Source organism: Urocampus carinirostris, chromosome 16 (genome assembly GCF_059441175.1).
Source record: "Urocampus carinirostris isolate Australia breed hairy pipefish chromosome 16, RoL_Ucar_1.0, whole genome shotgun sequence".
NCBI classification, from domain to species: Eukaryota; Metazoa; Chordata; class Actinopteri; order Syngnathiformes; family Syngnathidae; genus Urocampus; species Urocampus carinirostris.
In genome coordinates, this window is record NC_142364.1 from 15,275,302 (window position 1) to 15,301,054 (window position 25,753).

At 42.2% G+C, this 25,753-nt stretch overlaps 1 protein-coding gene across 3 annotated transcripts; it reads left to right on the top strand.

Moving 5' to 3' along the window:
• The first annotated feature begins 90 nt into the window (after positions 1–90).
• On the top strand, positions 91–25,434 carry rilpl1 (Rab interacting lysosomal protein-like 1). 3 transcript variants are annotated; one of them, XM_088319937.1, is made up of 8 exons: positions 91–615; positions 5,831–5,978; positions 9,239–9,357; positions 9,434–9,664; positions 16,199–16,362; positions 16,425–16,523; positions 19,207–19,294; positions 23,138–25,434. In XM_088319937.1, the coding sequence occupies exons 1-8, from the start codon at positions 301–303 to the stop codon at positions 23,141–23,143; spliced, it is 1,170 nt and encodes a 389-aa protein (XP_088176063.1). In that variant the 5' UTR covers positions 91–300; the 3' UTR covers positions 23,144–25,434. The 3 variants fall into 3 exon arrangements, with proteins under 3 accessions (XP_088176063.1, XP_088176062.1, XP_088176064.1); XM_088319936.1 differs by lacking the exon at positions 19,207–19,294; XM_088319938.1 differs by lacking the exon at positions 23,138–25,434 and having other exon boundaries at positions 19,207–19,300.
• Positions 25,435–25,753: the final 319 nt, after the last annotated feature.

The window sequence follows — 25,753 nt, forward strand, 5'->3', positions numbered from 1 at the left end:
TTCCACATCCTCCATCTCCAGATGAACGCTCTTATTTTGACAGTAAAACAGGAAAAACGCATCAGGCGTAATTGCTGACTTTACTTTAGGTCAGCGCGACGGAAAGGACAGGACAAGACAGAGTGAAGACATTTTAGACTAATAAATCATTTTAATGTGTTTTTATGATTTGATAATGGACGTGCGATAGTCTGATACGTTAAGGTGGCCTTTTAAGTCTGTTACGTGTAAGTCAGCTCACTTTATTGTGTCGCGGAGGGAGGAGAGGAAGTTTGTGTCACGCAGCGGGAAGAAGAAGTCATGGAGGGCTACCGCTTCATCCCGGAGGACCGAGGCGGTTCGGCCCTGGAGAAGAACCCGGCCGACCTGACGGTAATGGACGTGTACGATATCGCCGCGGCGGTCGGTCACGAGTTTGAGCGCATCATCGACCAGTACGGTTGCGAGGCTTTGTCGCGCCTCATGCCCAAAGTGGTTCGGGTTCTGGAGATTCTGGAAGTGATGGTGAGTCGGCACAGCATCGGCGGGCCAGAAGCCGACGAACTCCGGCTGGAGCTTGACAAACTCCGGTTGGAGAGGACCGAGAGGCTGGAGAAGGAGAAGAAGCACAGGAAGGTAAGAGTTACTTTCCAAAGTAGCCCTCCCTTAATCACAAGTAGTCTTAACAGGCTGCACAGACTATTGCAAACTACAGGCTATTAATACACCATCCCCTGATCTAAAACCTACATGAGGGCAAGGAAAAACTCAAAAACCTCAACATGAGGAAAATGAAGAAACCTTGAGAAGGGACCAAACATGAGGTCATCCCCCTTCCAGGATGACAAGGCTGCAATGGATGTTGCAATAACAAGTAATACACAGATATTATCAACATAAAATATAGATTATTTATATGCTATAGAGTAGAAGTGTGTTTTAAGCTTAGATTTAAACAGTTACACTGAGGTTGCAGATCGAATCTCAGGGGGTAGAGCATTCCAGAGCACCGGGGCCCGAATGGAGAACGCTCTCTCTTCTTGGCTCTGGGGATCACTAATAGATCAGCATTTTCAGAGCAAAGGCACCCGACAGGAACATAGGGCGAAATTAATACTGAAAGATATGAGGGAGCCAAACTTGATTTTGTATAATGCCAACAGAACCTTAAAATCACATCTTAAGCTAACAGGGAACCAATGCAGGTTAGCTAAAATCGGGGTAATGTGATCAAACTTTCTTGTCTCAGTTAAAAGCCTCGCTGCAGCATTTTGTACCAGCTGAAGGCTTGTGATTTTTCGACTTCGGGAGACCGGAGAGTGCATCACAGTAATCAATACGGGAAGTAACAAAAGCGTGAATTATAATCTCCACATCAGAGTGGGACAGCATACTGCGAATTTTCTGTTCTAGTAATATTCTTAACGTGTTTGGAAAGATAGATCGGGGTCAAATAGGACACCGAAATTTTTAATGAGTCACTCTGGGAGATATTACATTTATCAATATTCAGAGTAGTTTTTGAGAACAAGTCCTGGCATTTAGTTGGACCAATAATTAATTATCATTTCGGTCTTTTCAGGGTTTAGGCACAAGAAGTTAAGTGACATCCATCTTTTCATCTCAGTGAGGCAGGCCTCCGAATTTCCACAGTTTAATGTGGCATATTCCTCCATCGGATGATATAGTTGAGTGTCATCTGCGTAGCAATGGAAACTGATAATATTTGTGAACAATATCACCTAATGAAAGCATGTAAATGCTGAAAAGAAGGGGGTGAAGTACTGAACCCTGCGGGTCACCACAGGTATCACTCAAGGACTCAGATGTCATTTCACCATATTTAACACAATGCGTCCTATCTGAGAGGTAGGTCCTGAACCATAAGAGGATGGTTCCTAAGAGACCAATCCATCTTTCCACCCGGTTTGAGGCCCACGGTGTCAAAGGCACACTAAGGTCCAGCAGCAGCAACACCGGAGTTCATTGCCAGTAGAAGATCATTGAATTACAAAGGAATCAAAATTACGGTTCACACTGTCCTATGTGTACACATTGACAACAATGTAGTGCAGATGAACGAGAATAGTCCTAACCCTCAGATAAAATGAAAATGCAAGTGAGCTTTGGGCTAATGCTTACAACCGTATTCCAATTGTGTCCCCTGGGAAGTTGTGTAATAGTCTACTTAAGGTAAACCCAGGTTGTGGTTGCAAAGATTGCGGGGACCAAACCTATGCCCTTGCCCCAAGATCCCCTAAGTAGCCCACAGACCAGTTTGAAAAGTAGCTCACCAATGATGGTTGTGATTTCTAACTGACATGAAAAATTGTTGATACGATCTGCCTCTATAAAAACATAAACAATTATTCTTATTTTTAAAATATCCTGGAACAAAACAGTTTTTCCCAAGTGATTTTGTATCCTGGGCAACACGGCAGCTGTGAGGTTAGCGCCTTCAATTCCAGAACGTGCAGATTTTGCATGTTCTTCCTGTGCCCGTGTGGGTTTCTTCTGGGCAGCTCGGTTTCCTCACACATTCAAATTGACCTTAGGTGTGAATGAGTGAGTGTTTTTTCTGTCTCTGTGTGCCCTGAACTTGCAAACCAGTTCAATATTCCCTGCCCACTGCCCCAAGATCGCTGGGATTGGCTCCAGCACCCCCACGAGCCTAATGAGGATAAGTAGTACAGAAAATGGATGGATTTAGGATATCAGATCATTATTGTCACATGTCTGGTTGGTTTATCTCTGAAGAGCAGGATGATGCTTTGCACGCCAAAACAACAGCGACGAGATGATGAAGGTGCTGTATATGAGTCAGATCAGGTTTCTCCGGCGACTGGTAACCAAGAAAAACAGTTCTACCTATTTCATAAATAACGGCCTAAGGAATGATGGATACCACCGAGCTGTACTTGCCTAAGACGCACCACAGAAAGTGGTGCCCTGATGGATAAAAGATTTAAAAATGTTAAATGTATACGTCTAAATCGCACAATGCCCTTATACATGACACATAGCGGTTGACTGAGCCTATGTTAACCCTACTTCTATCAATTACAACATGGTAATAACACTAAGAATATACAGTAGTACCAACATAAGACAATAATTTGCTATTTTAGAAATACGTATAAAAGTGGTTGGCCTTGGAGCTAATCCGTAATAAAAGAATAGCTCTCGGGTTCAAATGGGTTGGCAACTCCTGGTCATCAACTAATTTGACTAGCAACTTATTAACTATTTTGATCATTTGGATAACCGTGAGATTAATCAATTAGTTAAAAAAAAATCAATGTATTAATTAATTATTAGAGTGTTTATTCTTGCACTGCTTGCATTGAAACTAACTCTGGATGTGATTTTTATTTAAGTGCAAGGTCACCAACGTGGTGCTTGCGGGCACCCCGTGGCCCCCAAAGGACACGGGTGTAGCCTTTCAGACTGGTTCTGAACTGGCTGATCAGTGAATAGTCATTTTGATTTTCTAGGGAAATATGCTTTCTAACTGATGATGTAGTGCAGGGGTGTCCAACTCATTTTAACTTGGGGCCACACGATAGAACAAACATTCTCTCGGGGGCCGGACTAGTAGATTAGAGGGATAGAAAAAGAGAGAGAAGGAAAGAAGAAAAAGAATGAGAGAGAGAAAGAGAGAGTGGATGGGACAAAGAAAGAGAGAAAGGAAGAAATTGAGAGAGAGAGAAAATAGATAGATAGATAGATAGATAGCTAGAAAAAGAAATACAAGTACAGCGTTTGTGAGAGGCACCTGGCTTTGGCAACATCAAGTGGACATATTTCAATCTGCAGCTCGTTTTTCTCTTGCGCTTTTCTGAGCCTTGTTTCGCGGGCCGATTCAATCCCCAAGTGGGGCCGATCCCGCGCGCGGGCCACCTGTTTGACACCCCTGTTTTACTGGATAACTGAGCCTATTTTAAAGTTGTGATAATTACAACCTGGTAATAACATAATAACAACATAGTAATAACCCAATGACTAAGATTGGGGGCTCTTGCTTTAGTTTTGCTCTTGTTGTGAGCTTTTACTCAAGTATTCTAATACATTTAAATGGTTTTAAAAGGGTTAAAGTATTTGTATTTGTTTTATATCAAAACTTTAACGCCACACAAAATGTTAATTGCATCCACATCCGTGGCTTGATATAATGCAAAGGTTTCTCTAACTACTGTGCTCTGATCACATTGTCCCTGTCAAATAAACGATTAAAAAATGAACATGTCATGATTACTGATTTGGATCACCTGTGCGGCGCCAGCCGCTGTGGGCTACCTGATTGGTTCCCTGTCTTTTTTTAAGCCCAGTCCTGTCACTCTCCGGTTGTCAGTCCGTCAGCGAACCTCTGTTGTTACAAGGCAAGCATTTTTTACCTTGACTCCCGCCTGTCCCATTTTTGCACCAGTTCCTGATCTCCCCGTTTGTCTCCGACTCCGACCTGTTTTTTTTATCCCGACCACAATTGCTCTCCCGTCCCGGCTTACGACCCGTTTTTTTATCCTGACTACGTTTTTGCTCTCCTGTCCCGGCTATCGACCTGTTTTTTCCATCCTTGACACTGCCATCTACACATCTATGGTCTGTGCAGCCCTTTGAGACTCCTTGTGATTAAGGGCTATACAAATAAACATGACTTGACTTGACACACAAGTGCAATATGCACATACTATAAAAAGTGAAGCTCTTGTGACTGTGACACACTCGCCGGGTGGCTCATCGACGCCTGACTCTCATAAAGGCACCTGGAAAGGATTCGTTTCCCTCAAAGTCCACAACCTTTCGTAAAAATTATCTAATCATGAACTCGTAACAGTTTGAAATGGATGGATACTGTTGTTCTACTACAATCTTTTGTTTGTGTTATCCTTTCTAAATTTAACTAGGTTTTATAAATCGACTATCCCAAACAGATTTGAATATCAAAGCATTCAGCATACAACAAGACAGTAAAATCCCCAGCCATATTAAAAAGTGGGTCTTGAGCCTCCTCTTAAAAATAGGAAGGGTCCTTGCAGACCTGATGTCCTCCAGCTGACTGTTCCATAGGTGAGGACCAAAGTAGCTGTTTTACTAGTAGAGGTACTAGAAATAGGATTCATCCACAACTAATTAAACATCAGATTGAGCATCAGTGATTTTAATAATGAAGTTATTGTTTGCATGCCTTTTGGTCGAGAAATGGACCACATTTCTGCTTTTCGACATTGATATGTCGTGACCAGAACGGAATCAGGACCCAATTGCGTAACGTTTACCACAAGTTTCATTGAAAGAGACAGGAAGGGCTACGCTCACGATCCGGTGTACGCTGGACGCAGGAGTCAAGTCGCTCTCGTACTCGGATTATGATCCGAACACGGAAGTGGATCTTCCGTAGCGAACGATGGCGGTGTCAGGGGCGGAAAACTGGTCGATAGCCGGGACTGGGAGAGCAAGACGTGATCGGGGTCGGAAACGAGTCGTAAGCCAGAATGGTAGAACAGACGTTGTCGCGATCAAGTCGGGACGGGAGAGCAGACATGGTCGGAATCAAAACGGGTCGTAGCCAGAAACAAATGGGAGCGAAAACGGGACAGGCGGGAGTCAGGATCGAAAAAAGGCTTGCCGTGTAAAAACAGGGGCTCGCAGACGGACTGACAGCAGGAGAGTGGCAGGACTGGAAAAATACAGTTAATACTTAACCAATAAATTAATTCACAGAATAACCAAACATCATCGTAATCGTTTGGTCCTGTTCTAATTGTAACCCAGGTGGACCCAGGAACCCTGAAAAAACACCAGAATCACAACAGTTTTTAATGACATTGTAAATGATTGCATTGTGGTACAGGAGCTGGAGCTGGTAGAGGACGTGTGGCGTGGCGAGGCTCAGGATCTGCTCTGCCAAATTGCTCAGCTGCAAGAAGAGAACAAGAGTCTACTGGACAACGTGTCCACGCGAGATCCTCTGAGTGAGGAGGACCTGCAGAAAAACGACGGTGAGTTCACTGTTTACGGATCCCTTAACCACCTGGATCGTATGGGGCACCACTTCCTGTGGTGTGTCTCTCTTCAGATGGTTTTTGGGGGTAGGGGTTTGCTCCCCACACGAAACAGATAGTACTGGTAGAGTGAGGAGGACCTGCAGAAGAACGAGAGTGAGGCTGTGCTGTGCACAACTACTAAACACTCGTTATTCATTTCAATTGATTCATGATAGTTTTTTTCATTTGAAACAAATTTGCTGTAGGCCTTAAAGCCCCAGTGTTTATTATATGACTACCCCTGGTTGGGAAATAATACTTCATCCATTGAAATAAAACACTATTGATTCTAATAATAGGAAATAACACACGGTTTATTTATAGACTTGTAAGTTTACATATTTGCAATACATAACTTTTGAAGAAGCTGACTTGTTTGGCCGCCATCTACCTACTATGGAAGCCCGAATGACCATTTTGTGACGGTAGCTTGTCACTGCGGTGCTTTTGGCACTAAATGGCCATTTACCTCTCTTTTCCCAATGTTTTCTTCTTCGGTCACTCATGTTAGCTTATTGCCTGCGGGGATAAAATTAACATATTTTTTAAAGTTTTATTAAGGCGAATTCATAAGTAAAGTTGATCACTGAAATAAATTTATTCTCCAATGTTTTCTTCTCTAGCCACTCATGAATGCTAATTGGCTGCAAGCTATGGCTTGCTACTACTTTTATTGTTAGTTGCTTCGTGTAAACATTGCTATTTTGCTCCTTTCTAAGCTATTTTTAGTGGTAAATTATTACACTCTGTCACTTTATAATGAAGATTTTTTACAATAGTTTACAGCTTTCGGAGATCTTTTATTAAAACTGTATTAAAACTGTAAAACTGTATTTTTTTAATGTCTCAATCTCTAGCCTCTATTGTTAGTTCATGGGCTGCAGGCTATGGCTCGCCGGTACTGTTATTGTTAGCTGACAGGTGTCACGACTTGCCCTTACCTGTGCCCGCTCGTTTGGCGCCAGCTGCTGCTCTTTGCCTGATTGGCTCCCTTGCTATTTTTAATTCAGTACTCCATTCACTCCTAGTCAGTCCGTCGTGTATCCAGTATCTGGTATCGATCCTGTCCGTCCCGTCCTGTCCAGTATCCTGCTCGCGTATCCAGTATCCGGTATCAATCCCGTCTGTCCCGTCCTGTCCGGTATCTTGCTCGTGCATCCTGTATCCGGTATCGATCCTGTCTGTCCAGTCCTGCCCGGTATCTTGTTCGTGCATCCTGTATCCGGCATCTATCCCGTTAGTCCCGTCCTGTCTGGTATCCTGCTCGTGCATCCTGTATCGATCCCGCTGTCCGGTATCCTGCTCGTGTATTCAGTATCCGGTATCGATCCCGTCTGTCCCGTCCTGTCCAGTATCTACTCGTGTATCCTGTATCTGGTATCGATCCTGTCTGTCCTGTCCGGTTTCGATCTCGTCTGCCCCTGGCTTCCTGTTTTCACGCGCCTGAGTTCTCTGTCTCACTTCTTCTGCCCAGCGATCGCCGAATCGCTGGCGTTTGTGTTCCCACGCATGACTGCCCTGTTTTCGTAAAATAAAGCTTGGTGTGAAAACGTTACGCATTTGGGTCCACCGTCTGTTCGGGTTCTGACACCAGGTGTAAATACGCTTCAGCTCCTTTCTAAGCTACAGTGAGTTCTGGTGGTGAATCATTACACACTGTCACTTTAAAGGGAAACAATAAAGATATCTTGGAATAATTCCAAATTTTGGCAGACGTTTAATAACTACTCCGGTCAAATTCACAAGTATTGTTAAGTCATTTTTTAGTAGTTTATTTAGCCGGTTGTGCTATGATGCTAACAATTTGTTTACCTCATTTACTATTACTTACTATCATTGATTATTTTAATATGTATTTGTAATTTTTTTCTTTACAGTTTTTTTTAACATGAACGTTTAATTAAGATTCTTTCTTCGACGTTAAAAACAAGGCACGGATGAAAATCTTTTTTTGGTCTGCACTCAAATACAAAGGAAGCCTTCTCTTGGCTCTTGTGCACAAAAGCTTCAGTCAAGCTCAAACACTTGCATGCGCACGCCGTCGTGCACACAGACACCGACACACTTTCTACACTGACGCTTTTTGCACACTAATCTCGACATGGTATCTATCAACAGGCATGACAATCTCTCACCTTTAGAAGGAATTCACCGTTTGGATGTCAGAAAGGGTGACCTATGTGAATTGTGTAGACCGGTGGAGAGTGGAGAATAGAGATTTGAGGTAGGGAGGGCGGTACTGTTGAGATTTCCCATAGTGAATCGGGCGTTTGAATCAAATGGGAGGAGTTTGTGCAGGCAAGAGTACTGTATTACAATTACAATTACTGTACAATGACTCAAAGCAGGGGCTGGCAAAGTGCATTTCTTTTACAGATTTGGCTGCTGTAGCATGCCTTTCTGGTCCGCCTTAAAGTAACTGCACTTTTTTGCCCGTCATCCATTATCCCCAGTTGACTTTTGCGAGGCCACGAGCAAATGTATGTCAGTCAGGACCAGAACGGAAACAAGACCCAATTGCGTAGCGTTTCTCACAAGTTTTATTGAAGGTGTTCGCTGGACGCGGGAAGCATGTCGCTCTCGTACTTGTGATCCGAACACGGAAGTGGATATTCTGTAGCGAGCGATGGCGGTGTAGGGCCAGAAAAAGTGGTCGGTACCCGGGACTGGGAGAGCAAGGCGTGGTCGGGGTCTGAAACGAGTTGTAAGCCAGAACGGGAGAGTAGACGTAGTCGGGGACAAAAAGCAGTCGTAAGCCGGAACGGGAGAGCAGACGTGGTCAGGATCAAAACAGGTCGTAGCCAGAGACAGACGGGAGCAAAAACGGGACAGGTGGGAGTCAGGGTCGAAAAAGGCTTGCCTAGTATACACTGAGGTTTGCAGACGGACTGACCACAGGGGACTGACAGGTCAGGGTTCAAATAGTGACAGGGAGCCAATCAAAACCCGCGGCGGTTGGCGCCAACTGAGCGGGCACAGCTTAGTCACATCAGTAATCATGACAATGTCATTTCTCCTGTTCATTTCCGCTATAATGAACTGCACCCGTCCAGCTTCGAACCGTTAGCCCCGGTTGCAGAGGGCATCTTAAAAATGAGGTGGGGGGGCTACACGTATTTTCACTTATCACGATAATTCTGGTACCCATTACCTGCGATAAACAAGGGATTACCTTATTACAGTTTTTTTTCCTTTACTTCCTGTGTTTGTGGCAGGCCTGAGCGAACGAGAGCGCCAGGTGATGAAGAAGCTGAAGGAAGTGGTGGACAAGCAGCGGGATGAGATCCGGGCAAAAGACCGGGAACTGTCACTCAAGAGCGAAGACATCGAAGCAGTAAGACAACCGTCTCGTCAGGTCAATGTTATGTTTCTATTGCGATCTCATTTTTTGACATCTTCCCTCTTTACAGCTCCAGCAACAGCAGTCTCGGCTCATGAAGATCAACCACGACCTGCGCCACAAGATCTCTGTTGTGGAGGCTCAAGGCAAAAAGCTGATTGAGCAGAAAGTGGAGCTAGAAGCCGGCGCTCAAACCCGAGGCCAAGAACTGGGAGCCCTGCGGCAGGAGGTGACCCGCCTGCGAGAACGACTGAAGGGCCACGCCCAGGACTCCCCGCTTCAGGCACCGTCGCCTGCTGAGGTAAAATGCACCTTCTTCATAGTCCTTTTGTTCTAAATATTTTAGTAACATGCTGTATTTATTTAAGGACATATTTCCCTTAATGTCGGGTAATGGGTAGATCCCTTAAACACCAGGTTCCTAGGGGGACCATTTCCTGTGGTGTGTCTTGGGCAAGGACAGCCTGGTGGTGACCGTCCCTCTCAGGCCAAAAAATGTTTCCACCTGCTCTTGAACTGGAAACCTTTTGCGTGTGCTGACCATTGCACTATGTCCGCACTTAAACCAATTGCAAGTTAAACTGAAACAAACTTAAAATGATGTTAAACCACTTGATGGCGCTAAAGTAAAGCCCTGATTACATAGAGTCTGATCCCTCTCTTGATACAAGCCTTATAAGCGAGGCAACACTCACTGTTTCATACCTGTCAACCTGTACGTTTTTGCCGTACAAAGTACGTTTATTTTGCATTTTAAGACGTGTACGACGTACGAGAAAATCTTTACGGAAAAATGCAAATTTGGCAATGATGGGTACCATCCGGTATACACCAACTATCACGAAACGGCAAATCAATCAAGTCCAACGAGTTTGCCGCGGTAGCCTCTATCTCGGTATCGGATTTTTCGTTGCAAATGAAGCGAGCGGTTTGATGCTACTGCGCGCATGCGTCTGCCGCCTGATGATTTCCCATCATGCATCATTCATCACATCGGATTTCATGTGGTAGTTGTGTAGTAAACTGAAGTCTGTCTCTTTTTAGAGAACCGGCTTTTTCGGCTCAACTCATTAAAGAGAGCCGGCTCTCAAACGGCTCACTTGCTTTGATGCATTATATTACGAATTATGTTATACAAAGTTAAGAAAAAAGGAAGTATAAAAGGAGAAAATAAAAAAAAGACAGGTTTGTGGTTATCCCTTTAATCAGTATATTACCAACAATAATTTAATGCAGAAAATGAATTCATAATTTGAACAAGAAAATTCTACTTATATTTGCATGTCTTTTTTTCCTTCTACAGTGAACGTCCAAGCTACTTAATTTTTGAACTTTTTTTTTATAATAAACCTCATTCATGTCGAGCAACTCAGTATCTCACAACAAAATGTAATTAACAATATATATGATATAACGAAACACATGTACAATATAACATGTTAAACTACATAAATAAACACATTTGAAAAAGAAATATGGTATAAGTATTATTTTGTAAGGGAAAATACAACATTTTGTAAGGGCATGGAGCAGTGGAGGTTGACAGGTATGCTGTTTTATACTGTATGTGTCTATATTCTTTAAAAAACTTTCAGTGTTCGTGGCATAATTGTCCTCCTACAAAAATCATATTATTTCCATTATCAAACATTTCTGAAAAAGCGCCAGTTAGCCACTAGAGAGCGCCAACGAGGTGCATAACTTAAGCGAAACGATTTTCCAAAATAATTCAGGATATCTTACAAAATAAAAAGGGTGTGCTACTAATATTAAGATGTTTTACTTCTTAGCAAACTGTTAGGTTTTTGTTTTTTTGTTTTTTAAATAAATCAAATCCACAAATCGAGCATTCAACCATCAATCTCCCTGACCAGCCCGAAACGAAAGCTCTGGTGGGGGCGGAGGCTGGGTGGGAGTCCTCTACCCCACCGCCAACACCACTAATGTTGCTCAGCCCGGATGAGCCTGATGATGACGAGGACGAGGAAATGGCTTTTCTATGGGTAAAGCAGACTGACCAGTAACACTAAGCATGCTAATTAGTGAGTGTGTGGCGTGCAACTAACCGCCATGCCAGGGTGAGCATGTCAAATGCATTGACTAGGTTTCTTTGTGAACATATTTTTGAGTGGGCTAATCCCATTTTGCAGCATCATGGAGTTTAATGAATGCCTTATCTTTACAATAGTCACATTTCCTCATATAAACGGCTTCACTCAAATGTGAAAATATAACATTAAAGGTATTCCCAAATTCTTAAACATAGAAAATGTGAAGAAGTAGTAAATGGTTTTTGCATACATTTTTTATTTATTTGATCGGTATATTCTAATTAGGGCAGTGGTTAGCGCATGTGCGGCACAGTTCGTGTCATGGGAACCTCCTGCGTGGGTTCAAATCCAGCTCCAGACTTCCTGTGCGGAGTTTGTATGTTCTCCCCGTGCTTGCGTGGGTTTCCTCCGGGCACTCCGGTTTCCTCCCACATTCCAAAAACACGCATTTCAGGTGAATTGGCCGGTCCAAATTGTCCCTAGGTGTGAATGAGCGAGTGAGTTGTCTGTCCCCGTGTGCCCTGCGATTGGCTGGCAACCAGTTCAGGGTGTCCCCTGCCCACTGCCCGGAGATGGCTGGGATGGGCTCCAGCCCCCCCGTGACCCTAATGAGGATAATTGGTACAGCTGATGAGATGAGATGAGATATTCCAATTAATTTCTAAGATAATGCATTTTGAAGACATCGTGTCTTGTCTTCGTCGTCCTGGGCTGTGACGTCATCGAAGGAACACATTTGTCACGGTTGCCACGGCGCCCAATTGGCCCCGCCCACTGACACCAGCTGAAACGCGTTGACAGATTGCTGCCGGACTACTTAAATGCGGTCTTGCGAGTTGCCTGGGGTCAGAGCGTCTGCGAAACTTCTGCTAGACTCTGTGTGATATGCCTAGTCCTGTGAATTTCCGTTTTTGCCTGTGTTTTGATCCTGTTTTATTTTTGGCCCGATCTGTTTGATTTCAATCTACTTCCGCAACCATCGATCCCCGGATCAAGTCTGCGCGCATTTCTCTTCTCCCCAATAAATTGTGAGTTACGTTACGCGATTGGGGTCTCATTTCGGTTTCCTGTCCTGGTCCGTGACACCATGCACCCTAGCAAGCCATATTGTTTTACGTGTTAATTAGGTTACGAAGTTTTGGAAGTTATTGTGGAGAAATCCAGGCGTTGTGTAGCAGGTGGATGCATTAGAGGTACAATGTATGGCAAGCTACTGAAAACGGGCTAAATGGCAAAAAAAAACACACGGAAACTGCCAACGTGGTGCTAACCGGGACTGATCAGCTAAAGGGGGTTGCAGCCTCGGCTGAAAAACGCAAGGCTGGTTGATCAAAAAACACACAGCGAGCACCTTTACTACCGGGGACAAACAACAAAAAGCGTCAACGGCAACAAACGCTAGGCCAGCCAGAAATAAACAAAACGAAGAACATGGCAAAACCGACGCTAACGCCAGGAAAGCCAATCAGAAAACACACAGTGAGCAGCCAGGTTAACCGGGAACCAACATCAAAAAGCGTCAACAGCTACGGTTATAAACACGAAGCCAGCCTGGAATAAACCAATGGACATAGCTAACCGATGCTAACACCAGGCTAGCCGATCAAAAAGCACGCAGTGAGCAGCCAGGTTAACCGGGAACCAACAACAAATTGCTGCAACGGCTTCGGCCACAAACGGGCCTGGAATAAACAAACCAAGGTATTCGACAAAACCGTCGCTACTTGGCCAAACAACTCTCGGTGGGCAGCCAATGAGTGCCAACCAGGAGCAAACAAAACAGGAAAGCCCTAGGCTGCCCCACGCTCACGCGGCGAAAAACAGACACGAAAAGCCACAATCGTCTACTTCCAACTGGAAATGAGCGATATGCAATTTCTGTTCACTACAGTTGCTGTCTGTTAATCAAAATGGCCATTTTGAAAGTGTTCCTTCAATGCTTCACAGCTCTACAGCAAACAAGACAGACGCCTCAATTTTGAGACAACATTTCTCAAGCCCCTCTGCGTGTTGAATAATTTGCAACATATTTGCTTAATTGTGGGGAGAAACACTTCACATTTTGTGCCTGAAACACAAATCTATTTGGGAATACCTTTAAACCTTTATTGTTTTGCCTCACAAAACACTACTGTGCCTGTGCAGTGGAAGCCTTTATCTGAGGAAATAGACTCATTGTGGTGTTTTCCAAGTGCAGTGAGATTTAAAGAAAGGCAAATGTTCATTTATGAATAATAATGATTATAAAAAAGAATAAAAAATCAAAAAGGAAGGCAAACAATGAGGCGTGCTGTGTCGGTGTGCCACCAGGAGGCCATGTGTGATGACGACATGCCTGCTGTGTACCAATATTTCACCAAGGTATCCTCTCCTACATTGCATTTGAGTATTTGTTCCATATTGTTTGTATTTTGTCGCAAGGTCACGATCCCAAAAATGTTTTTATTATTCTTTTAAAAAGGAAGACCACCCAAAACCCCAGTGCTTTTTTTTAAATAAGAACCATGAAAAAAGTAAACGATTGTTTTGTCTCAAATAAGCCAAACATATAATATTTGTTTTAAACCCCCCAAGATTTCTGTTGTTTATTTTGGATACAAAAAACAAAAAGTATTGTTTTCTAGAAACAACCTATAAAATATAAGTAATTACCACGTAACAAATTAGCTCGTATTGAACAAAGCAAAGCCCCCAAAACACAGTGACTTTTTATACAACCAGAAAAAAATGGGTCATATTGTCCAAAAATGTGTAGTTTTATTTAAAGAACCTATAACAATAGGTCATTTTCATAAAACAGTCACTCAAAAAGGGGTAATTTTGTCTAAAATGAACACAAAAATGACCCTTTAGGCTTCAAAGCAACCTCCCAAATTGGAAAGTTTGTTTGCAACTGTAAAAAAATACAATTAGATTAAACAATTGTTATTGTCACAAAAACTGGGTCCTACCAATCCTTCCCTGCAAAAACGGGGTGACGTTATTTCTTTATAAATTCTCACATATTAAGAAACACTTTGAAAATTGGTCGATTTGGGGTTGGAGATTGGTCCATGTATGACTCAGTTTGGTTAAACATATAGTTTAGTATAGGGGTGTCAAACAGGCGGGCCGTGGGCCGGATCAGGCCCGCTAATGGATTGAATTCGGCCCGCGAGACAACGCTGAGAGAAGCGCAAGAGAAAAATGAGCTGAAGGTGATATATATATCCAGTTTATGTTGCCAAAGCCAGGTGCCTCTCACGAAGATGCTGTACTTGTATTTATTTCTCTCTCTCTCTCTCTCTCTCTCTCTCCTTCTTTCTCTATATATCTCTCTCTCTTTCTCCCCTTTTCTCTTTCTTTGTTCCTTTTTGTCTCTTTCTCTCTCTGTCTTTTTACCCTGTTTTGCTTTCTTTCAGTTTTCCTTTTCTCTGTCCTCTCTCTCTCTCTCTCTCTCTCTCATTTCCATTCTCTTTTTCTCACCTTTTCTCTTTCTCTCCTTCTCCTTTCTCTCCTTCTCAATTTCTATCTTTCTATTGCTCTTAGAATTTCTTTCTTTCTCTTTCTTTCCCCCTTCTCTTATTATTTCTCTTTTATTTCTCACATTTTCTCTCTCTCTTTCCTCTCTCTCTTTCTTTGTTCCACCCTCTCTCTTTTTCTCTCCCTCTTTTTCATATTTATTTCTTTCTCTTCCTCCCATTTCTCTCACTCTCCGTCTCTCTTTCACTCCCTCTGTCTCTCTTTTTTCTGTGTTCCTCTTTGTCTCTTTCTCTCTCTGTGTCGTTTTACCTTATTTTGCTCTCTCTTCCTCTATTCCTTTCCCCTTCTCTCTTTCTCTCCTTCTGTTTTCTCTCCTTTTATAATAATTTTTATTTTTTTAATTTGTATAGCCCTTATTCACAAAGAGTCTCAAAGGGCTGTACAGACCACAGATTATTGCAAACCACAGACTGTCATTACACCATCCCCTGATTTAAAACCTTTATGAGAGCAAGGAAAAACTCAAAAACCTCAACATGAGGAAAATGAAGAAACTTTGATAAGGGACCGCACGTGAGTTAATCCCCCTTCCAGGATGACCAGGCTGCAATGGATGTCACAATAACAAATAATACACAGATATTGTCAACATAAAATATAGGTTATTCATATGCTATAGAATAGAAGTGTGTTTTAATCTTAGATTTAAACATTTCCACTGAGGTTGCAGATAGAATCTCAGGGGGAAGAGCATTCCACAGCACCAGGACCCTTCTCTTTTTCTCTCTTTCTATTTATCTTCTGATTTCTTTCTTTCTCTATTTCTTTCCCCACTCTCACTATTTCTCTTTTTATCTCTTTTGTTTTTCATGTTCTCTCTTTTTCCCTTTCTCTCTTTCCTTGTCCCACACTCTCTCTTTTTCTCTCCCTCTATTTCTCTTATTTCTTTTTCTCTAATCTACTAGTCCATCCCCCGAGAGAATGTTTTGTCTATCGTGTGGCCCCCCGACTTAAAATGGGTTTGACACCACTGGTTTAGTCTGTATCCATTTTTTTAGGTAGCTACTGAACTTTCATAAAAGATATGTTCAGTTATCCACAAAATGATGGGGGTATCAATTTTAAGCTCCTTTCATTTTAATATAATGAATGACTTATCCACCCACACGCTATTCAAAATGATAACTTGAGTACAAAAAAAGTACTTTGTAAAAGAACTACTCTGAGTAAAGAATGGAAGGAATACTCAATCAAATTTCTATTTTCTACCCTTATCCAATCACATGACCATTCCCTGAGTGACCCGGGCCCTTTTCTCTCAGGAGGCGCTTTGCCAGGAGGAGGACTCAAACCCAGAGCTCCCGGACCCGAAGGATCCCAACCGGGCCCGCTTTACCCTCCAGGAGTTGCGGGACGTCTTGCACGAGCGCAACGAGCTCAAATCCAAAGTGTTCATGTTGCAGGAGGAGCTGGCTTACTACAAAGGGTCAGCACAACAATATGACTTTGAGTTTGTCATCGGCACTAAAATCCCTGACGTTTTTGCAGCGAAGAAACGGAAGATGACATGGTCACTCCAAGTCCCGAGCCCGAAGCCAGGACGCGGTCGCGCTTCGCTTTCCAGTCAGAGTCTGGAATTAAACGCCTGTATGTATCAAAAATCATCTTACTCCAACTCCTGCATGTATACACATATATATATATATATATATATATATATATATATATATATATCATTCATTGTGATTTCTGCATTTTTCTTTTTAGTTTATCTCTCATAGTGGACATGTACCTACGATGAAAATTTCAGACCCCTCCATGATTTCTAAGTGGGAGAAGGAGCAAAATAGCAGGGTGTTCAAACACTTTTTTTCTTCACTGTGTACATATATATACATACATATATATTAGATCCACTGCAATCCAGGTTTGATTCCGTTGCAACTATCCATGTCGCTCTTACCATCCATCCCCGCTGCCACCATTGTTGAGCAATTGTGGTCAGCAATTTATACACTGATCAATCATTTCCCAAAAATGATAATGTCACGAACCAGAAACAGAGACAGGACCCAGTAGCGTCCGTTTACTCAGTTTTATTGATAAAGAGGGAGAGCAGGGCTTGCTTCCACGATCCGATGGTTGACGTACACGGGTAGCAGGTGGCTGGAAACGCGGAAGTGTCGAGCGAGGATAATCGTAGACTGCAGGGATACTGGTCATTAGCCGGGACGGGAGAGCAAGCGCGGTATCGAATTCAGAAACGAGGTCGGCAACGGGTATAAGGCAGGAAGCGGGGCAAAACAGGTCGGATGTCGGGATGGCAGAACAGGGCAGAAACGGGTCCAGAAACAGGTCGGCAACGGGTATCAGGTAGGAGAAAACAGGGCAGGAAAAATGTCTGAAGGTATGAGCTTGCCTAGCTGGGAGCATCGGTTCGCAACGATCTGACAGCTTCCTCTTGAAAGCCGGGGGTTTAAAAGGAGTCTTCGAACCAATCAGCTCTCAGGTAGTCAGAGGTGGCTTGAATCTGCAATCATGACAGATAATGCATTACCAATTTTGGCCGCATATATGGTGCACAGACACATTTTCAAATTTCTGACCAGTTTTGGATCTTTGGCTGTGTCACGATGTGTTGGACAGACCCGAATGCAGGACACAGGGAGACGTAAAACAAGGGATGTGATAAAACCCAAACTGGGGGGAAAAAATGTTTCACTAGAGAGAGGGGAAGGTGGAACTGAGACTGCTGATGAGGGAAAACTTAAGAGAAGGTGGCAAAAAACTTCAAAAGCAGAAAAAGATGGTTGGAGTAGAAGATCCTAGAAGGAGGAGGGAACCGAACACGAGGGTCTGGGAGGAAAAAAATTTTTGTCTGGGCGAGTTAATAACTTCATCAGAATTCCAAACGATTCAGCAACGTAAGGTGGGAGCCCTGAGTACTTATAGTATAGGTTGCCAATAAGTTGATGTGGAGCACATGGACAGGATAGTTGCAGGGATGTGATTTTTCCGCTAATTCGCGGAATTCCGCTTTTTTTATCTCCAAAAATAAAATTTTAAAATTTCCGGTGTTTTAATTGGTAAAAAAAAACGATTTCGTCTCGACAGCATGCCATTTGAGTGTTTCCGTAACTGAAATGAAACGTACTTGCGATTGGTTGAAGTCTCGTGTTGACCAATAAACGCGCTTGTTATAGGAGTGTGCCATTGTTCATTTCTCACACGTTTTTGCCGGGTGTTTAAAGAAAGATGTCCGTGATCGAACGCAAAGATGCTCCGCGAGCTAAAGAAATTGATAAGATTGTAAAAAACAAGTTTCGATGGGACTGGTTGGAGAAGGAATTATCTACGAATGTTGGAAAGAAGACTGTGACGAATTTGTTCAATGACTTTATTCGGAAGATCGATCGTGCCGGGAAAGCACTTTGCATTTGGTGTCATGATACCATCGAGTAGTGTTTGGGTCATGTGAATGGATTTAGCTGTGTCCCGACGGATCACCACCTTATCGTGGTGGGGCACTTTGCGCGTCTCCATGACCCCTAGAGCTATGTCGGCGGGAGTCTCGTACTCCTGGTAGGGTTACCCAAGCCGAACAGGTCGAAGGGTAGAGTCCAGACTAAGAGTGATCCCAAAAGCTGGTGGCGGCACGCTTTGAGGCGGTTTCCTACAGACCTGGATCCCGTTAGCCGCCTGCAGTTGTAGAAAGATGCCGGTCGTCTAGGGTCTCCCTTGCCACTGGAACCATCTTCTTTACAATTAAGATAGTGGCGTTGGGGAAATGTTTTTTAATGTGACTGATTTTGAGTTGACTTAAACTGTAATTTTATATGGGATAGTTCAATATACATTGAAAATTTATGCTGTTGTCTTGTCTATTTCTTTGTCATCTGAGTGCATTGAAAGTACTTAAAAAAACCCATGAGCTCCGGGGGGGGGCTTCGCCCCACTTTCCCCCCCACCAGGGCACTGCCCTGGTCCTACCTGGTTTCCCCCCCCCCCCCCAGCTAGCAATCCCCCCCTGATTTTCAGATAATTTCACTTTGGTCAAATCACATCCCTGTAGTTGAGAGGGTGATTGGAAAATGGGGTGACGCTGCAATCTCCCAGAGAAGGGGAAAAGGGACTATAGGTGCTGATCCATGGGAGGGTGAGCCTTAGATTCCTAAAAATATTGTGTATTGCGGCCTTTTCATATATATTTAAATTGCGGCAAGCAAAAGACAGGACCTCACCCGATCCCGACATTGTTCAATTTGACCTTTTGTCAAGACAAAAACACCTTGACAGGGTCTCTGTTGGCCCTTCTTATTCTGTGTAACAGGTTCTTCACGGCTTTCATGCCAATGGTGGCGGCGGGTTTGATTCAAGACGATCCGACTTTAACTCCCGCAAGAGGCTTTTCGGCACTCGTATGATCCCATATTTTGTTCTAACCTAACCTCTTCTTCAAATCCCGAGAAATTTTAACAACGGTAACGGTGTGTTTTTACACTAGAGACTAATATAATCTGTTTGTGGATATGTAAATAAAGCTGGGTGATTTAGCCTGAACATAAAATCGTTGATATTTCAACAAAATATTATTTACCGTATTTTCTGCTTCATAAGGCACACCGAATTGTAAGACCCACCCCCCTAAAATCGCCTTCTGTCAATTTTCTTTTAAAATAAAAGGCTCGCTGAGTTATAAAGCTCATTTAATTAAAACTAAGATATTCATGAATAACTGTTAAACCGTTTTACACACTCGCGGTTTATATTAGAGCAACGATTAATCAGTCGAAAAATGACGCTGACCTAAATCGCAAAACATTGCATGCAACGGGAATAGAAGCCGGGTCTCGGCAATAAGAGTCAAATCAAGTCTTGTTTATTTGTAGAGTCGTAAATTACAAAAAGTCTCAAAGGGCTGCATGGACTAAAATCAGATTAGATAAGATCACCTTTAATCCGCCCCACAATGGGGAAAATTCTTTTATTACGGCAGTAAGACAGTGAATAATGAATAACAGCTAAGAATATGAACAGTATAAACAAGTATTTAGAAATATCAACAACAACAACAACAAAAATTACCATTACAAAGATGCGGCTAATGCATGCAATTTCTTTAACAGCCACCAGAGGTGCTCAAGCAGAGAAGGTAAAAGTGAGGACGATATAACCTTCAAAAAAAAAACTTCAGCATTAAAACCTTACCAATAGAACATTAGTGGTGCAAATGATATGACAAGGCATTCGATTCTATCTCATTACCTCACTATTTTTATAGTGCCAGAAAAGAACGTTAGAGAATGGAAAAACAGAATTTTTTCCTGAAAGATATACGGAAATTCAAAAAAGTAGGACAAAGGAAAAAGACTTTGTGTTTATTTATATCTTTCGGGGCGACTCTTTGTCTTCATTTCCGCATTGTGAGTAAAAATAGTGTTGGAGATAAAATCGAATGCCTTTTCCAATGTTGTCTATATTCCTTGTAGTCTAGTGGTTACATTTTGGGACTCTCGACGCTGAAACCCGGGTTTGAGTCCCACTGCGTACAATGTTTTGGAATTTAGGTCAGTGTCATATGTTCAATCATTGCACAAACACAGTATTTGTGTGGTAACTGAATAACTTTTCAATTTTATCCACCAGTATTTTGCAATATATACGGCGCACCGGGCTATGTAGCACACTTTCAAATTTCTGACTGAACTCAGGTTTTTAGGTGCACCTTATAGTCCTGAAAATACGGTACAATCTCCCGATATTAATCTACTCACATTAGAGTAAGACAGTTTTTTTATGCATTTATGTTCCTTGCACCTACAGAGTGCCGCTAATGCTAACGGCTACATTTTTGATGCAAGTTGCTAAGGCTAGCCGCTGCATCTTTGACGTTAGTTGCTAATACTTGTGGCAGTGTGTTGATTGGTCAATGACTTGGGTTAATTTTACCCAGATTCTAGGATACTTTAGGTTAAGCCTACATAATTGGGTTGTTTTGTTTTGAACATTGCCTTAAAAATTATGCATTCACGCCCCTTGATCCTACTGCTGTGATGCTAGTTGATAATGCTAACAGCCTTAATCATGTAACTCCTGCACTCTATCTCTACCCTATATGGGTCAAAAGTGGATTAATCAATGACTTGGGTTAATTTGATCCAGATTTTTGGGTAGTTTAGCTTAAACAATGGAGGTCGACTGATTATGGGGCCCTGATATTTGGGAGTTTGACGGATATCGGTATTTTTATTTATGTCAAGACCAGAACGGAAACAGTAACCAATTGCGTTAGGTTTCTCACGAGTTTTATTAAAGGAAAGCGGGAGGGCTGCGCCCACGATCCGGTGTTTGCTAGGCACGGGAAGCAAGTCGCTCTCGTACTCGGATCGTGATCCGAACACGGAAGTTGATCTTCCGTAACGAGCGATGGCAGTGTCAAGGACGTAAAATCAGGTCGATAGCCGGGACAAGAGAGCAAAAACGTGGTCGGGGTCAGAAACGGGTCGTAAGCCGGAACGGGAGAGCAGATGTGGTCAGGATTAAAACGGGTCGTAGCCATGGACAGACGGGAGCAAAAACGGGACAGGTGTCAGGGTCAGGGTGGAAAAAGGCTTGCCTAGTCTTTACTGAGGTTCGCTGACGGACTGACAACAGGGGATTGACAGGACTGAGTTCAAATAGTGACAGGGAGCCAATCAGAACCCGCGGCGGGTGACGCCAAATGAGCGGGCACAGCTGAGTCACATCAGTAATCATGACAATTTATTTATTTTTTCAACAGACTGAATAAATATATCTAATTCTGATGGTTGTTTTAGGCTCAGATGCAGCCAAGCCTCTCCCTCTCTCTCTCTCCTGTCTTTTGTAATTAAATACAGCACCCTTGGTTATTAGCAGATTGGCCTCCGGTGTGACCGCTCCCAGGAGCCAATAGATTGGAGGGTACTAGAAGGTATCTGTGGTTCGCAACCTCACCCAATGGGAAAGGGTGTGTCTGCCCACCCAGTACAGCCCGCCTTGGATTTCCACAATAAAGGCACATGCTTATCAATTTTGTTGGTATTTACAAACACAAAACCTAGCTCAAAACACTACCAGAGGTCTAAAGTACCAAACTGTTCCAATTTTCCTGGGGACAGATTCAGCCGTTTTGGAGCCTGCAAGCCAGGGGTGTCCAAACAAATTTTAGAAATGTGCGAGGGCCAACTATTCAGCCTGGCATTTTTTGAACACTCATTAACAATTTCACTCTCCGTGAAAGATTTGCAGTGCTCGGTGGTCAGCTTCGCAACCTCGTAGCTCGCCTTAGTTGCATTTTCATTTGACTCGTGTGGTCTTGTGAAAAAGCGCTGTTGTGCCATTAAAACAGCTTCCAGTTGCTTCATCTTCTCACAGCATTCGTTTACAGTTAGCTTTCTGTAGTGAGCGTGTTACGTCAGGCAATAACTCTTTATATTATCTTTTCTATAAACAACCACAGTCTCTTGGAAAATTAGGCTGACGCAGTTGTTTCAGATTTTGTTGAAAAATACTCCAATTTCAACTCTTCCCTCACAGTTAACTTTCCTTCTTTTATCTATGGTCGCCATGTCAGAAATAGGGTGGGCTAAAATTCTCACACAAATCCAAGGGGAAGTGGGCCATCATCTTGTCAAATGGTGATATTTTTTCTGGGAGTACAAATTTAATTTCAATTTTAATTCTGTGGTCAACATTACAAACAGGCCACATATCATCAATTTATGACAGTTAAAAATGTAATCACGGTCCGTAACGAGCCCCCGGGCTGGACTTTGAACATCCTTGGTATAAGCCAGATACAAACACACACAAATCTAGATTCATATATGTTTAGATTTACATAGATTTAGATTAAACTTAGATTCTATTATATCATATTGTGTTGTATTGTGTGCTGTTTCTCTGTGGCGGGTGGGCGGATGTTTTGCTTAACCACATTGGTTCGAAGGGGCACCATTTCCTGTGGTGTGTCTTGGGCAAGTACAGCCTGGTGATTCCCATCCCTCTACAGGCCGCCCGGTCTTGAACTGGGGACCTTGCGTGTGTTAGGTGAACATGCTAACCACTGCACTTGTTCCAAAACTATGATACGTGAATAAATAGGAGGAAATTTAAACAATTGTTTTTAAAAAAATCCGATTCATTAATTAATCGAAGAAAAATAATCGACCCATTCATTGATTATTAATAGAATTGTGAGTGGCTGCCCTAATTTCTGTGTTCACTTTTTGTGTTCTCAGGTTTAATTTATTTTCCCGTGACAAGACGCGAAGTTGGCAGCGAGGAAACGCTCACGATGACACTTTCACCGAACAAGCCCAGGAGGCTTTACAGCACTTTTAGCTAGCACGTACGTCTCCCAACTGTACTGTCACAACCCAAAAAGGCTTTTATTTATGCATGTTTCTGATGAATTGATCTCATCTCTTAATCCATATTTACTGTGATTTCTGGACCATAAGCCGCAATTTATTTCACACAATTTTAACCCTGCGACTTATGCATGCAATTTTTCTAACGGCCACCAGGGGTGCTCAAGCAGAAAAGGTTGAGCACATAGTCAAGTGCGGCTTATAGTCCAGAAATTACAACACTTCATACTGTCAAGTCATGTTTATTTGTATATGCCTTAATCATAAAGAGGTCTCAAAGAACTGCACAGACTATAGACCACCATTACACCTTTCCATGATCTGAATCCGACACGTGAGGCATTATTTTGATTCCCTGTTTTACAGCTCCTAGTTTTTTTTCTTAATATGTCCAAAATGATGCCAAAATGTACCACTTTGACCCAAGACTGTTATTGCCACTTTGTAGGAATGGTTTGGAACATGTTTATTTTATATTTTTTGTTGAAGGAAAACTATATACAGTAGATCCCGGGATACTACATTAATCCTGAGGTGGGGAACGCAATTGAAATTGCTGTATAGCGGGGGATTAAAACCATTGGTAATTAGCTCCAAACCTTCGGTACCTCAGTTAATAACATTAAAATAAGAAAATACTGTATAGTATGTTGTTAAGTTGAATTCTTAGGAGATGCTCAAAATGAGTTTTGAACTTGCAAGGAGAACAGGGATAGAACCCTACAGTTAAGAAAGTTCCACCTGTTCTAAAGGCCCTCCCCTCGTGCCCTTTCTTTTTATTACATATCCTACAATAGCAGATTCACCCTATAGGCTGTGGTAATCAAAGAACAGCAATATGATTGGCCGGTAGCCACTCTAATGTAATAGTCCAAACTATAAACAACATTGCGCAATAATAGTCAAAATAACGAAATGGACTCATGAAATCTCCTTTGCAGGTATGCAATATTAAAAACAGATTAAACGTATAAGTACTATTTATGTGTAATGTAACATCATATATAAATGTAAAGAAAAAATAACCCTAATCCCCTAAAAGGAGGTAGGCGCCTTGCATGGTTGTCGCTGCTTTCGGTGTGTGAGAGTGTGAGCAAATGGGTAAGTGTAAAGCATATTATAAAGTGCTTTGGGAGTTCTTTGGTGACTCAGAAAGTGTTATATAAATGCAGACCATTTACAATTTACCTTGAAGGAAAGTGACTTGAGCTGGTTGAGTGTAGTAGCAGGTGGTTGCAGAAGGGGGGGGGGGTGACAGTGACAATGGATTAAAGATAAACTGATTTAAAACTTCTACATGAAATAATTGCCATACACCTAGATTTTTTCTTTAATCGCCTTCTTATTTTTAATAATAATCAAGATTGGTTACCGTTCAATTAAGCAAGAGTATCGTTATGTGTGCCTCCCTCGTATTCCTTGATTATCGCAAACTTCTTTTCCATGGTTAGCATGTTTTTGCTTCTCACCGCAAGTCTTGGAACCCATACAGAATATACAAAAATTACAGTATTGTATAGCCGATGCACAGTCTTCACAAAGCACACAGTATTCGGATCTAAATGAAGAGCAAGGCATTGTAGGAAGTAGTTCAGCCAATACCTTACCGGCATTTTCATGATTCTGTGACGCAAACCAATGGCAGACCAGCGTTTTATGACATCGACCTATAGCAGACCGGCAACTAATCAGACACAAGGAAACTGCAAAGTTTGAAATTTGAAGTTTCGGGGCATGCGAAAAATTGGTTGCTGTATGGTGAATAAAAAAGGCTTTAGAGACCCAAAAAATACCTTATTCCACACTGCAGTGAAAATACTGTAAGGCAGGGTTGCCGTATCCCGGGGTCTACTCTATTCAAAATACCTTAGCATTAAGAGTTATATCTGTTTTAACCATTACAATGACTCGTGTATTGCACTAGATATGTTTTTTTTTTCTCGTTTAGTTTTTTTTTTGCTTGTTTTTACTCTTTTTAGTTGGCGGATATCAACTTTGTGGTGGAAAAGGAAAATACTTTCTAGGAGAATATTAACTGCAATTCAATTGTATGAAGACTGACGGGATTTCAGAGTCTTGCTTTGACTGTTTTGTATTTGTTATCTATGCAAACTGCATAAGGAAATCAAAGTGTTTTTTTTTGCATGAGGGAAAAATTGGAAAAACGAGTTGTTGTTTTTTTGCATATGACAAATTTATTCTTCAAAGCCAGCATTAGGATTTCTTAATGCCATAGCACCTACAGTTTACGGGTATCCTTAAATGAAAGCTATTATTGCAGTAAGTAAATGCAATAGTCATAAAAGGATGGATGAATAAAAAAAACATAACCCGCATCATGTTTCTTTTGAAATGAATACATAAATTTCAGATTTTTTTTTCTTAAAAGTGAAGAATTCTTATAGAATCTGTTTACATCTGTTTAACCGAGCAGTTAACAGGTTTAGTGGTGGTTGAACAGATAACTATTATTTTACCTGATCA